Raw genomic sequence first — 15,194 nt, 5'->3', positions numbered from 1 at the left:
GCAAAAACCAATATTATCTGGTCATTTTTCACAGTCACACAGTGGAGGAACACAGGGCTCTCTGCCCCACTCTGAACCGGGGGGCTCGGGGTGCAGACCCCAGCCCCGAGGGGCTGACAGATCAAGATCAGATCCAAATTTTTATTATTAAAAATAGTAAAACACATTCAAGGTCCCCAGTATGTCGTGGGCTGTTTTGTCTCCCCCAGGAAGTTACTGCCACCTACAAAGGGAGGGAGGAGCAGGTGCCAATATAAAAGTGATGTGCACCTTACAGAAGAAAAAACACTTCACCCCACTAAGGATGAAAAGCAATGCTAATAATCCAGACCAAAGCCAACTTTAATAAATATTCACACATATTAATTACCTGACAGTGACAGGCAAACATTAGGTACATTTGTATCACGGTTCATTTTTTTGCCTTCACAATGACTGGAGAGAGAAAATCAGGGAAAAAATAAATTTACTTCATTCACCCTCTGAGGTGTGGTTTGGAACTATCCATTGTGGTTTTCTGCCAATAATCTCATCACCAATACTTTATTTTTTTCTCCTCAAAATCATTAAGCAGGTTTAAATTACAAAAGCTTATTATTTTGTGGGCTGCCCCATCCTAGAGGTTTTCAAGGCCAAGTTGGACAGGGCTTGGAGCAGCCTGGGATAGTGGAAGGGGTCTCTGCCTGTGGCAGCACATTTCTCTCCCTCTCAGGATTTTTCATACAAGTGCACAGCGAGAAATGAAAGAGAAAACAATTTCTATTTCTGCTCCTTGTTTTTCCTATGTGGAATGTGTTTGGAGAATTGTTTCCCTGGGGTGATTGCTTGGTTGGATTTTGGTGAGGATTGTTTGAGCCTGATGGTCAATCCGATCCACCTGCGGCTGGACTCTGGAGAGGGAGAGTTGAGTTAGAGAAAGTAGTATGTGGTTTTAGTATTTTCCTTTTTATATAGTATATTAATGTATTTTAGCATAGTTATAATAAAGAAATCATTCAGCCTTCTGAATTGAGTCAGACATCATCATTTCTTCCCATTGGGTTCGCCTGCATTTACAATACCTGTCGTGGCAGGGGTGGGATGAGATGGGATCTAAAATCCCTTCCAGCCCAAATCAGTCTGGGATTCCAGGACACCAAACTTCCAGGTTTCACCCAGACTAGCTCGGCTCAGAGGCACAGCATGAGGAGAAGGTGTTTGATCCCTCCCTGGCGGTGGCAGCCACCAAAAGCACTTCCATGCCACCAGCCTGCCCTGGTGCGCGTTTTGGGATGAGCTCCAGGGTGAAGCAGGATTTGGGGGAGCAGCTGCTCCTTGAAGAGCCATAGGCAGGGGAATAAAACCCCAAGGTTTTTCTTGGCAGGGGAATAAAACCCCAAGGTTTTTCTTGGCTTCCCACTGCTGGAGGGCAGGGATGGATGGGAGATTGGGAATTAGGAGTTGTCTGTGAGGGAGCTGAGGCCCTGGCACAGGGTGCCCAGAGAAGCTGTGGCTACCCCTGGCAGTGCCCAAGGCCAGGCTGGGATGGGGTTTGGAGCAACCTGGGATGGTGGAAGGTGTCCCTGCCATGGAGGAGGTGGTTTTAGGACTTTTTTATGGTCCCTTTCAACCCAACCATTCCATGACTCCTGTTATGTGTAGTAGATATAATTTGCGCCATTTCTAATATGATATATGTGATATTGAATATTTGTTAGAGTATACATGTTTGTATTAGGATTCCCCCCCTCACAAGCGCAGGTGAGACTGGGTGTAGATTGGAAACTGATTTACAAGTAAGAAGGTACTGGCCAGGAGATGGGCCATGTCTGGGGAAATACAGAAACCCCAGGTGCTGAGCGTTAGCGTGAACGACCCGAGATGGATATCTGGAAATCCTGAAGCAAATACATGTGAATACAGCCTTCCCATAAATTTCATCAAAGGATTCAACAAACTCCAGACAGTGATTTGTTCTCCCTCATCACCAAAAAAGAAAATCTTATTAACATATGGACTCTGAATAGAAGAAAAGACTGATTGCTGAAATCTTGGCCTCAGGCGGAATTTTCCCTATAAAAACTGCTTATACCAGGATAGAGGCGTGTGGGCATGGAGGAAAACCTCTGCTGAGGCTGACCTCTTTGTTGCACACCCAGGGCCGACCCCGGGCTCGGCTCTGTTCTTTCCTTGTGGCTGGCTAGATAAAATTTGATTGTAAAATCAATATTTTATTTTTCATATTAATTTGGCTGGACAAATTTTCATTTATAACAACTCCCTTCCCACCCAACCATTTCATGACTCCGCCATGAGCTCTCCCCTCACCTCTTTACCCCTCCGCTTCCACCACACTCCGCGGCCGCCCTTTACGCCGCGCTCCACCGCAGCCGATATCTGTGAGGCACCCGCGGCCCCTCACGATCACGACAGCAGCCGCCTGTCGCGACAGGCGCGGTCCTCCGCGGCGGCAGGGGGCGCTGCGCGGCGCTGCGGCCGGCGCGGCCGCCATGGCCCTTCCCGGCATTCCCGATGAGCGGCGGCTGCTCGTCATGGCGGACCCCAGGGACAAGGCGCTGCAGGATTACCGCAAGAAGCTGCTGGAGCACAAGGAGATCGACGGCCGCCTCAAGGAGTGTGAGCGCGGGCGCGGCGGGCCGTGAGGGGATGGCGGGGGTGGGTGGCTCTGAGCGCCCCGCGGAGCCCTGAGGGAGAGCGCGGCGCTGCCCGCGCTTCGTCATGGGCCTGGCCGGGCCCGGGCGCTGCCGGTGGGTCCCGGTTCTCTTGGGAGGGCTCCGGAGGGTCACGGAATCACGGAGTCATTCAGGTGTGGAAAGATAGCTGGGATCAGCGAGACCGATTTGTGACTGTCACCACCAGAGCACTGAGTGCCACGTCCTGGCGTTCCTTGGACACTTCCAGGGATGGAGACTCCACCGTGTTTCTTGGCAGCCTTTCCCCAGGCACTGACCACCCTTTCCGTGGGCAAATTTTGCGAATATCCAATTTAAACTTAGTCTGGCACAATTTGTGGCTATTTTTCCTTGTTTATCCCTGTTCTCTGGGAGCAGAGCCCGACTCCCTGGCTGTCCTCTCCTGGCAGGAGCTGTGCAGAGCCACAAGGTCCCCCTGAGCCTCCTTTGCTCCAGGCTCAGCCCCTTCCCAGCTCCCTCAGGGACTCTCCAGCCCCTTCCCATCTCCCTCAGGAATTCTCCATCCCCTTCCCAGCTCCCTCAGGAATTCTCCATCCCCTTCCCAGCTCCCTCAGGAATTCTCCATCCCCTTCCCAGCTCCCTCAGGGACTCTTCAGCCCCTTCCCAGCTCCCTCAGGAACTCTCCAGCCCCTCCCCAGCTCCCTCAGGAATTCTCCAGCCCCTTCCCAGCTCCCTCAGGGATTCTCCAGCCCCTTCCCAGCTCCCTCAGGAATTCTCCAGCCCCTTCCCAGCTTCCTCAGGGACTCTCCAGCCCCTTCCCAGCTCCCTCAGGAGTTCTCCAGCCCCTTCCCAGCTCCCTCAGGAACTCTCCATCCCCTTCCCAGCTACCTCAGGAATTCTCCATCCCCTTCCCAGCTCCCTCTGCCTCTCCTGGGGCTCCAGCCCCTTCCCAGTTCCATTCCCTTCTCCACATCAGCTCAAGGGTCCTTGCTGGTCTCCCATGGGGTCTCACTTTACCTGCAGCTTGCTGCTGGAAAAGGGTCTGGTCCCATGCTCTTGTGGGGTTGAAGGTTACCAAAATCCTGTGTTTCTTTCCTCTTCTAGTGAGAGAGCAGCTGAAAGAACTCACCAAGCAGTATGAGAAGTCAGAAAATGATCTCAAGGCCTTGCAGAGCGTTGGGCAGGTACGTGAGGGGAGTGAGGTGTTGGCATCCTCTGCTGCCTCTTGCAGTAAACTTTCCATCCATTTTTAGCATCAAGAAAGAGGAACAGTCCAGGTAAAACAAACAGAGGCTTTGACAGCAGGAACTGATGGGTTAGGGATGGGTTACAGGGTGTCTGAGCCCTGCAATGTTCGTTTCCCTTGAGGCTGACGCTGTATTTACTCTTTTACAGATCGTTGGTGAGGTTCTTAAACAGCTTACAGAGGAGAAGTGTGAGTACACTCAACTGTTATATTCTCTGAGATTCTGAAAATCATGGAACCATGGGATGGATTGGGTTGGAAGAGACCTTAAAGAGCATCTCATTCCAACCTTGCACTATCCCAGGCTGCTCCAAGCCCATTCCCACCTGGCATGGAACACTTCCAGGCATGGGGCAGCCATAAAACAATAAGCTTTTGAAGTTTAAATCTTGTTTAAGTTATGGAGAATTAAAGAATTAAAGTGTTGGTGATGAGATTATTGGCAAAAAACATTCTGGTTAATTCAGAATCACAGCTCAGAGGGTAAATTGAGTAAATTCTTCTTTTTCTTTAATTTTTTCTTTAATTTTTTTTCCTTAATTTTCTTTCTCCAGTCATTGTGAAGGCTACAAATGGACCAAGATACGTTGTTGGCTGTCGCCGTCAGGTAATTGATCTGTGTGAATATGCATTAAATATTTGCTTTCCTGTGGAATATTAGCATTGCTTTTCATCCACTGGGTCCTTAGTGGAGTGTTTTTTTTCTTCTTTAATGTGCACACCACTATTTTACACTGGTGCCTGCTCCCCTGTCCCTTTGTAGTAGCAGCAGTGTAACTTCTGCTGGAGACAAAACAATCCACAGCATTCCCAGGCCCTTTGGATGTGTTTTATGATTTTTCTTGAGTCAAAACTCTGTCCTTCTGCCTGATTTTGGACTCTCTGAAAATTAATTATTATGATAGTTAATTGTGTAATTTCACAGTTGCTGTGCTGCGACTGTTGCTGTCATGCTGCTGAGTTTTAGATTTAATGTTATTTTACTGTATATCATAATCATGGAATAATTTTGGTTGGGAAAGACCTTAAAGTCCATCCCATTTCACCTTTTGTCATGGCAGGGACACATTCCACTATCCCAGATTGCTCCAAGCCCTGTCCAGCCTGGCCTTGGGCACTTCCAGGGATCCAGGGGCAGCCACAGCTTCTCTGGGCTCCTGTGCCAGGCCCTGCCCACCCTCACAGCCAGGAATTCCTTCCCAAAATCCCATCTAAACCTACTCTCTGTCTGCTTAAAGCCATTATCTTTATCCATATCCTTTTTTTTTTTTTTTTTTTTTTCTGGAGAGAAACTGATGTTCATTGCAGAATTTTGGGACATAAGTAAAATTAATTCCACTGTGGGAGCATGTGAGGTAATCTTGATGTTCTGTGTTGAAACAGAGCTGAATCCTAAGGGATGGATTGTCCTTGAATGAACCAGCACTTTGGAGTTTATTCTTCACTAAAAATACTCTTTTATCTTAAAAGATCCTTGATTTGCTACCTGATTGTTTTCAAAATTTCAAAATATCAAAGACAGTTCCTTCTGGACTAGAAGGGTGAGTTTTTGATCAAAGCCCTCCCGGCTGAGCTGCTGCTGCTCAGGAGAGAGTAGAGCAAGGCTGCTTAAGTGGGAGCAAAATTACTTGCCTATCTCAAGTGCATTAGCTAAGAAGGTCAAGTGGTTTCTCTTTGTTTTCTTCTCACTGCAAAATAACTTCAGTCTTTTGGGCAGAGTTGAATCTGAGAGAATTCCAAGCTGTTACAAAGTTCTTTGGATAAGGAAGCTGGAAAGAGGCTGTAGTAGTGACTCTAGTAAGGGAGGGGGGACAGCTTGATCCTAAACCCTTCCAGATCCTAAACCCTTCCAAGGATCCACATGGCAAGGGACCTTACAAATCCCCCAGCAGGGACAATGGGAAACTTCCAGCAGTCCTGGAAAAGGATTGTCAAAATCCTCTTTTAATTCCAGCAGAATTTAGTAGAGTGTACTGGAATGTGTTTAAAAATCCCATAAAAATGGAATAAGCAGACAAAAACTGCTGAGGCAGGAGAGGAGGCATCCAAGGTGAGAGTAATAATTGAACATTTGACTTCAAAGAGGGGAAGTAATGACACAGGAAAATGTTGAACTTTTTTGTGAGGGTTGTTTAGTTTTTCTGAAACAGCTGTTCCTGTGTGGAGCAGAGGGGAGGATTAGATCCCACTGATGCAGTCAGATTGACAGCAGTGAAATTAAAAATTAATGATGGACTAGAAAACAGTCTTTGTTTAAAAGAGGTGGAGGTAAGTTAATGCCTGCTTGGTGTGTCACTCTGTAGCCTTGTTTTTCTTGTGTGTGATGGAGCAAGGAGTGCAAACTCCAGTGAACATTTTGGCTAAAATCAGGGTTTGTGTTGGAGTGGGGTTCTAACAGAATTCCTTTTTTTGGCACTAGCTTGACAAGAGTAAGCTGAAGCCAGGGACGAGAGTTGCTCTGGACATGACCACTCTGACTATTATGAGGTAGGATTCTGCCCTTCTCACCATAAAAAGGGGGGAAAACATTACACAAAGACTTGAATAATCACTTCTGCAATATTTTGTAAACATTTTCTTCAAAGCGATGCTTAAGTAAGGACAGTTATTTTGGGGGAAGACTTGTGTGTCTGTTTTATATGAATTAAAAAGTAATTGGTTTTTCTTTAGAAATTACAATATTTTCAGCCATGTTTTAAGCTGTGTTTTAAAACTTTAAAAAGTTTGCTATATTTGGGGGTTTTTTTCTGTTTTATCAGCATGTGAGGTGGGAAGAGAAGAAATAATGTTCATATTGCTGTGAAATTTATGGGAATAACTTTATGGATTTATAAATGTGTCTACACCATAAAAATATCTCCTCTTTACTCTTGTTTTCCAGATACTTGCCCAGGGAAGTGGATCCACTGGTTTATAACATGTCTCACGAAGATCCAGGAGATGTTTCCTACTCTGAGATCGGAGGCTTGTCGGAACAAATCCGAGAGTTGCGGGAGGTACCCAGTGCCCCAAACCCCCTCAGATCCTGATCCATGTTCTCAGTGAGGCTTCTCAGGGCAAAACCACCTTTTTGATATTTGTTCTGTTCAAGGATCCTCTGAGATCAGTGCTTTTCATGTTTCATTGAAAGTGCTTGGACTGGGATTAAAATGAAGATGATCCTTTAGAGGGTTTAAAGGATCCAGGACCCCTTAGGCTGTGGGAGTGCCTTGAAGTCAAGCGGGCGGGCCAGCAAAACAGACTGGAATTTTGCTCCAAAACTGCCAGGATTGCTCTGGGGAATAGAATTAGGACAGTAGGGATGTGATTTGAGCAAAGACCATTGAGAGGAAGCAGCAATTGCAGAGCCAAAGCAAGGGAGTGGATTGATCCATGGGATCTCTCACATTTTCTTACTGAACTGTTTCTCACACAAAAATCCTGCCAATAAATAATGCAGATAGGTGAAAAACAGGCTGGCATGTGCATCACTAACTGCTTTAAAACTCAGAGGCTCAGTTTGCTGTCTGTCCCTTCACAGGTCATTGAACTGCCACTTACAAACCCAGAATTATTCCAGCGTGTGGGAATTATCCCTCCAAAAGGCTGCCTGCTGTACGGCCCCCCTGGTGAGTCTCAGCAAAGGGCAACAAGTGTTTGGTTGTTGCTTTCAGACTGTGGCAAGAGCCTTCTTTGTTTCTCTTTCTTTCCATTTTTTCCATTATTTTTTACTTTTTTTCATTTTTTAATTTTCTGTCTTCTCTTTTTCCTTTCTCTTTTTTCTTTCCTCTTTCCTCTCTCTTTCCTCTCTCTTTCCTCTCTCTTTCCTCTCTCTTTCCTCTCTCTTTCCTCTCTCTTTCCTCTCTCTTTCCTCTCTCTTTCCTCTCTCTTTCCTCTCTCTTTCCTCTCTCTTTCCTCTCTCTTTCCTCTCTCTTTCCTCTCTCTTTCCTCTCTCTTTCCTCTCTCTTTCCTCTCTCTTTCCTCTCTCTTTCCTCTCTCTTTCCTCTCTCTTTCCTCTCTCTTTCCTCTCTCTTTCCTCTCTCTTTCCTCTCTCTTTCCTCTCTCTTTCCTCTCTCTTTCCTCTCTCTTTCCTCTCTCTTTCCTCTCTCTTTCCTCTCTCTTTCCTCTCTCTTTCCTCTCTCTTTCTTCTCTCTTTCCTCTCATCTTTGGTTTTTCCTTCCCTTTTTTCTTTTCCCTTCTTTTTTTTTTTCCCTTTTCCTTCCCTTTTTTCTTTTCCCTTCTTTTTTTCCCTTTTCATTTCCCTTTCCTTTCCTTTTTTTTTCTGTCCTTCTTAGCTCACTGGCAGGCAGTGTTGAGTGAGTAATTAAACAGCTTCAATCTCTTGTCTATCCAGGCACAGGAAAAACCCTTTTGGCCAGAGCAGTTGCCAGCCAGCTGGATTGCAACTTCCTCAAGGTGTGTAATGGCACTGCCCCCACACACATGGGGTCTGTTTGCTCTCAGTCCCCTCATCTAGGCCCTCTGTCCTTCCCAAGGTGGTGTCCAGTTCCATTGTGGACAAATACATCGGCGAGAGTGCTCGGCTGATCCGAGAGATGTTCAATTATGCCCGAGATCATCAGCCCTGCATCATTTTCATGGATGAGATCGATGCTATTGGTAAGGCTTGTGGCCTGAGGGGTGGCTGGGCTCTCCTTTTAAAGCTGGAGTCAGCTATAAAGCCAATTCCCCCCCATTTAAAAGGCAAAAATCAAGTGGCAGGATTGATGGGTTTGTGTGCTGCAGGTGGTCGCCGCTTTTCCGAAGGCACGTCAGCGGATAGAGAAATTCAGAGGACTCTGATGGAGGTGAGTGTCCAATTCCTGACTGTGGCTTGAACAGCCACGTTAAATAATTGTACAGGTGTGAATTGTTATTTGGGATCTGGCTTTGCAGTACCTTTTCTGGGTTAATAATCTTAAACTAGAAGTGAACTAATTGCTGCTTTTACAAAAGGCACATTCTGCACGTCCTGGTAACTCAGCCATGAGTTCAATGTGGAGACTAATGGAATCTTTTAAACTGCCGAAATGATTTGGGATATTTTCTTTTGCTTACTGCTGCTCCCTGCATCTTTGAAATTTTACAGAGCCCCCCTTTCTGTCTCTTTTAGTCCCAAAGACACCCAGTCTATAACATTTTTAGACTCTTGCAGTTGGATTTTCAAAGCTAGGAGGAGCATTTGTATTTCTTTGTTTCTGCATTCATTGCTTTGATAAACTGGGTTGTGTGAAGAGAATATTAAAGCCACTGGTGACAATTAGGAATTCTGAAGCTAATGGGAACCTTCTTTGACCTGTGTTTGCAAACACTTTGCCTGGTTCAAAAGAATGTATCTGCCTTCCACAGAGAATTAAATCACTGTGATCAAAGAGCAAGTGCTTTGAGTGTTCACAATGAAATGCCTTCCTGTGTGTGGATTAGTATTCCAGAGGCTGTTCTTCAAGTCTAATTGGAATGTCCTGGCCTTGGTGCACTACAGTCCAAATGTGTCAGGCAGCCATTGGCTCCTTCAGTCCTTGCAATATTTTCTTTGCATCATTGTTTCAGTCAAGTGTTTCACGTTTGAGCTCAGCTTTGCTCAATGTCCTTTTCTGTGGGCAAAGCATTTTCAGTGTCTCTTCAGCTCTTCACTGCTTGGGATGGAATATTCAGGGAGCTTGAGGCCTTGTAGGATTCTTTTTTACTTCAGAGCTTTTCATCCTGAAGAATACTTAGGCAGGAAAACAAATCAGACTGGGAAGATTTGGGGTTGTTTCAAACCAAAGTTCTGTTCTCTGTTAGTTGTTGAATCAGATGGATGGATTTGACACTCTGCACAGAGTTAAGATGATCATGGCTACCAACAGACCTGACACCCTGGACCCTGCCCTGCTGCGGCCCGGAAGGCTGGACAGAAAAATCCGTGAGTTTCTGCTTCCCAGTGGCTGGAAGGAGGATGTAATCCATGGGAGTTGTGGGTTTCTGCTTTGATTGAAGCTGTAATTCTTTCTAGATATCGATCTCCCAAATGAACAAGCCAGATTAGATATTTTGAAGATTCATGCAGGTCCTATCACTAAACATGGTGAGATAGGTAAGTAGAAGTTCCCTGGATGTCATTCCTGGTGCTGTTTGTAGGGATGGGAAGAGGGTGAGTTGTTACAGTGATTCTGACTGTGTTCCCACCTTTACACTGCCCACACAACTTCCCCTCTTGGAATTCTACTTGTTTTATTTTTAAATGCATTCTGATGGGACTGTTGTTAAGTCTTTGAAAAGGAAAACTGAATATAAACCCTTGGAGCCCAGCTGGAAACTGGAAAATCAACAAGGTTCTCATCAGGCAGTTTCCTGTTTCTGATGGAATGGCTTAGTGCAAGTAAAGAGTGTTTTCATTCACCCCTCAGTTAAATAAATATTGCTAATGAGAAGTCTGAAAGCAACAATCTTTAAAAGTCAGGGAGAAACCTTGGAGTTTGGACATGCCATAAGCACAATTGTTGTCTGGCAGTGGTGTGGATCGTTCTCTCAGGAGTGTAAGGAGAGAATAATAGGATAAAATGGGGAGGGTTTATTTAAGGACTGTGTTACTCTGAGCTGCCCAGAGTGCTGCTTTCACAGTGACTCCTCCCAGCTTTCCTGGAGGAAGCTGAGGTGGGATTTGCCTTTAAAGCAGCAGCGCTGGCTGCCTGGCAGTGCAGCAGTGCCCCCGGGCCCTGTGCCACCCCCACCCCCTCTGTGCTGACAGCAGCGATTCCTGAAGCCCCTGGAGCTGATCCCAGTCACCATCTGGCTGCATCAACAGCTGCAGCTCAGCTCAGGGACAGCAGGAGGGAGCTGGGGGAGGGCCAGGGCTGGGCACTGCTTTTCTTAGCAGCACTGTTGGCTTAAACCTGCACGTGGCTGCAGGCTAAGGAGAGAAGGAGCTCCAAAGCAAATCGTGAGCCTGAGGTAAAGTTCTTGGAGAGAAACTTCTTACAAGGCATGGAGTGACAGCACAAGGGGGAATGGCTTCCCACTGCCAGAGGGCAGGGAGAGATGGCGTGGTGGGAAGAAACACTTCCCTGTGAGGACAATGAGGCCCTGGCTCAGTTTTCCCAGAGAAGCTGTGGCTGCCTCTGGATCCATGGAAGTGTTCCAGGCCAGGTTGGATGACCTTGGAGAAAGTGAGATGTGCCCCTGGCCATGGCAGGGGTTGGAGCGAGATGGTCTTGGAAGGTTTTTTCCAACCCAAACCATTGTGGGATTCTGGAATTCTGCTTCATCCTGTTCTCATGTCTTTGACACTGCAGTGGAGCAGGGTGGGATCATTCCTTCTGCTGTTCAGCAAGGTGAGGTGTCAGGTCCTTGCTAAATTCCTGCATGTGATGTGGAAAGACTGTGATGCTCAGCTTTGATACCCCAAAAGGAAGGCCTGAATTTAGCAGCAGGGTGAGGTGGAAATTGGATTAAAATCCAAAGATAAGGATTTGTTCAGGATCAAGCATGAGATTCTCCTGCTTCAGTCCTGGTGTCTGCTGAAAACCCTAAACTCACGAACTTCACACTGTTCAACCTTGTTCATTCCTCTCACTTAGGTTTTTTTAACTTTGCAATTACGAAAATAATTTCTTTATATGACATTGTAGTACATGGAATTAAAATACAGCTGAATAACTACTCATCTTTAAGAGCTGTTGTATCCTTGAGATAAAAACATTCAATTCAAATGTTTTGAATTTTATACAGAAGGGAAACTGAAAAGTTTTCCAGGGAGTTGATAATTTCAATAAGCAGCCTTGCAAAAATCAGGACTTGCTGGAGACTCAGCAGTGGTTTAGAAATTGATTTCCACTGAATTATTACCATTGCCACTCTTTTAGTAAAAATGTACGTGCATAAAACATCAGGCTTAATATATTGAGACACTAAGTGCCTTTAGTAGATGGAGTGGAAAGGGACTGAATTATGACCACTTTGAGATAAGTTTTCTGTGTTTTTACAGCATTTAAATGATAAGAACATTGCCTTGATGGAGCTTTTGCACTTCATGTTGATTCTTCTAACCACAAATTGGTTACTTTGGGATTTAATTATATAACACAAGCTTTTGGCTGCCACACATTTCTGTTTTAATGGAAGGGCTGATACAGCTGCTGATTCCAGTTAATTTATCAGCCCAATGGGCAGCTCTGTTTGCACTGAAATCCAAGTTTGGTAGCTGGATCTGTGTTTTATTGGCATCCCTAAGGGGAAGGGTGATTTATTCCTAATGGGCCCTGGTATTTTGTGAACAGATTATGAAGCAATCGTGAAGCTTTCAGATGGCTTCAACGGAGCAGACTTGAGAAACGTCTGTACTGAAGCAGGTAATTCCTTAACTCTTCATTTGGATGTGCTAAATCTTGGCTAATGCTGAATCTTGGAGCTGTTCCTCTGTGGATTAAACCCAGGAACTCAAAAACATTCTACTGGAACATTTCACTTGAGCTGATCTGAGCCAGCCACTTGTTGGCTGATCATGATGTGTCCCACTGTCTCATTAGAACCAGATACATTCCAGAAACAGGGATTGTACCCATTTTTCTCCTTTTTGGAGAGAATTCAGTGCTCTTGGTACCCATGTGCCTGCAGAGTTGATGCTATTTTATGCTTTTTTCATATGAAAAAATTGTGCACATTGTCTGCATGGGCAGGCTGAGTAACAGAATAAATGCACACTCCAAGTTTAAACAAGTTTTCTTTTTTGTACTCCCTTGGTTCAGAAAGGTGAATTCCCTTCTCTTCCCAACATCCAAGACATGGGAAGGTCATGTAGATAATGTTACCTGGATCAGTTTTCGTTTGAATTTGAGTGAAACTTCATGTTGTGTCTCTTCACACTGTTAAATCCTCCCTCCCAGGGATGTTTGCGATCCGTGCTGATCATGACTTCGTAGTTCAGGAAGATTTCATGAAAGCTGTCAGGAAAGTGGCTGATTCCAAGAAGCTGGAGTCCAAGCTTGACTACAAACCTGTGTAAATTAACCATAGAATTTGTGATTGATTGTACACATCCTACCGGGTTAATGCATAAAAAAAAGGAGAGAAATAATGTACCTCTTGATTATCATTGTACGGTGTTTGTGTAGCATGTAGCTAGTAATTTTGGGAATGCTAGTTGCAAGTTGGCTACAGGAGTGTGTTTTCTGTACAATTCTGAAATGCAATGTTCATTACAGCCCAGGCTCAGTAAAAATGTGTGGAGATGTGTTGTTCTCTTAGCAATTATGGTGGGAATTTATAAATGTGCCTGAAGGGATTCACAAACAGAAGAAAGTCAGTTCATTTCTTGACTTTTTGTAAATCAGTAAATCTCCTTTCCCCAAACAGTTTATGAATAAAACCTGTTTAAATCTGTTTATCCTGGTGGATTTTGTGTGTAGCTCTCACAGAGAGGCGAATTTTGTGTCTTCTGAGTATGAGGAGCAACTTTTCTCTGGTGTAAGCATTGGTGTTCTCCTATACCAAACAGAGGCAGCCTAACCCTCGGAGAGAGAAGGGACTGGTGGGGTCTGGACAATCCTTTCCATGAAGGAATTTTCCCTAATATCCAATCTAAACCTCCCCTGGTGCAATTTGGGCTCATTTCTCCTTGTCCTGTCCCTGTTCTCTGGGGCAGAGCCCAAACCCCCCCGGCTGTCCCCTCCTGTCAGGAGCTGTGCAGAGCCACAAGGTCCCCCCTGAGCCTCCTTTGCTCCAGGCTCAGCCCCTTCCCAGCTCCCTCAGGAACTCTCCAGCCCCTTCCCAGCTCCCTCAGGAACTCTCCAGCCCCTTCCCAGCTCCCTCAGGAACTCTCCAGCCCCTTCCCAGCTCCCTCAGGAACTCTCCAGCCCCTTCCCAGCTCTGTTCCCTTCCCTGGACACGCTCCAGCCCCTCGGTGTCCTTTCCACAAGGGGCCCAGAGCTCTCCCCAGGTGCCTTTGGCCTCTTTGCCCACCTGGGCACACTCATTTGCTGCTGAATTTTGGAAATAGGATTTACCTCAGCTAGTGTTAACTTATTGCAAGAAGTAAAAGGTGGTGGTGGTGGTGGTTTTAAGGGTATCTGCTTTACTTTTATTTTCCAAGCACCCAAAGGGTACACACAGACCCACTGCACTGTGCAGCTCACCTGAATGTTGGACTGGAGCAGCAATGCACTAAATTGCACTTCTGGCTACTTCTAATTGTCCTGATTGAATTACTCTGGGCCTGCTCAGCTGACAGGCAAGTACATTAAATTAGCTCTTGACTTCCCAGGAAACACGCAGCATCTCCCTGGCAATTTTAACAGCTGTAGTTTTATTTCCTTTCCCATCACAGATCAAACAGATGGTGTAAGATGTAGAACAGTTAAAACAGGACAGGCAACAATATTTCCCTGCTTATATGGCTGTTACAGACCTTTCTCCCTGTTGTGGCTGTGCCAGGAGTGTAAAGATGCAAATCTCAGGTTTAGTTTTTAACACCCTTTTGAGTGCAGCTCGTACAGCTCATGTGCCTGGAACAATGAGAACATAAAATCAAAGTCCATTTCTCAGCACAACAGTGATGGACAGCTAGCTGAGCCTCTGGCTGAGGGAATGGTTGCTGAAATGGGATTGATTATTGAAGGTTTCTCCAAGTAAAAACAGCAGAAAGGTGCACTAGAAATAAAAATTGAGACTCTAAAATTCTGGGGCTAGTATTTCCAAAAGGACACTTCCAATTTTATTTAAGCAACCAACCTATTGACTTTGCCTACTTTGACTAAGCTTCCCTCAGAAATTCCTGTGACACCAGTGCACAGTTATGGTTCACCAAAAAGCAAAGGAACGAAAAACTGCAGCTTTAAGTGAAATCTCAGAGAAACATAAAATGGTTTGGGTTGGAAGGGAGCTTAAGGACCATCCCATTCCACTCCTTGCCATGGGCAGGGACAACTTCCACTGTCCCAGGTGGTTCCAAGCTCTGTCCAGCCTGGCCTTGGACACTTCCAGGGATCCAGGGGCAGCCACAGCTGCTCTGGGCACTTGTGCCAGGGCATCTCCACCCTCACAGGGAAGAATTCCTTCCCAATCCCCCATCCATCCCTGCCCTCTGGCAGTGGGAGCCATTCCCTGTGTCCTGTTCTTCCATCCCTTGTCCCCAGTCCCTCTCCAGCTCTCCTGGAGTTCTGAGTATGGGACATCAAAAAGCAGAAAAACAGATTCTTACCCCAAGACTGAGGTATCTGAGGACATAATTTACACAAAGAAGAGCCGGTTGGAGATCCCAGAGTCATTTAGGTAGGAAAAGACCTCTGGGATCACCGAGTCCGATCTGTGACTGATGCCCGGAGCACCGTGGCGTTCCTCGGCCACCTCCAGGGATGGGG

At 45.9% G+C, this 15,194-nt stretch overlaps 1 protein-coding gene and 1 long non-coding RNA gene across 2 annotated transcripts; one reads left to right on the top strand and one right to left on the bottom strand.

Moving 5' to 3' along the window:
* Positions 1 to 2,458: 2,458 nt before the first annotated feature.
* PSMC6 (proteasome 26S subunit, ATPase 6) lies at positions 2,459 to 13,220 on the top strand. The gene is made up of 14 exons (XM_030275272.4): positions 2,459 to 2,616; positions 3,738 to 3,817; positions 4,029 to 4,068; positions 4,434 to 4,486; positions 6,299 to 6,366; positions 6,761 to 6,875; positions 7,400 to 7,487; positions 8,213 to 8,274; positions 8,355 to 8,478; positions 8,605 to 8,666; positions 9,643 to 9,763; positions 9,854 to 9,934; positions 12,117 to 12,188; positions 12,723 to 13,220. Exons 1-14 carry the CDS (start codon positions 2,490 to 2,492, stop codon positions 12,839 to 12,841), a joined length of 1,212 nt encoding a protein of 403 aa, XP_030131132.2. The 5' UTR covers positions 2,459 to 2,489; the 3' UTR covers positions 12,842 to 13,220.
* On the bottom strand, positions 12,878 to 15,161 carry LOC140684356 (uncharacterized). The gene is made up of 2 exons (XR_012056574.1): positions 15,035 to 15,161; positions 12,878 to 14,339 (listed from the first exon to the last, which is right to left on the bottom strand). It is a non-coding gene; the product is annotated as an uncharacterized lncRNA (long non-coding RNA).
* Between the last annotated feature and the right edge of the window lie 33 nt (positions 15,162 to 15,194).

The sequence above is a fragment of the Taeniopygia guttata genome, chromosome 5 (assembly GCF_048771995.1).
Source record: "Taeniopygia guttata chromosome 5, bTaeGut7.mat, whole genome shotgun sequence".
Classification (NCBI taxonomy): Eukaryota; Metazoa; Chordata; class Aves; order Passeriformes; family Estrildidae; genus Taeniopygia; species Taeniopygia guttata.
This window is presented reverse-complemented; position numbering and strand designations above follow the sequence as displayed.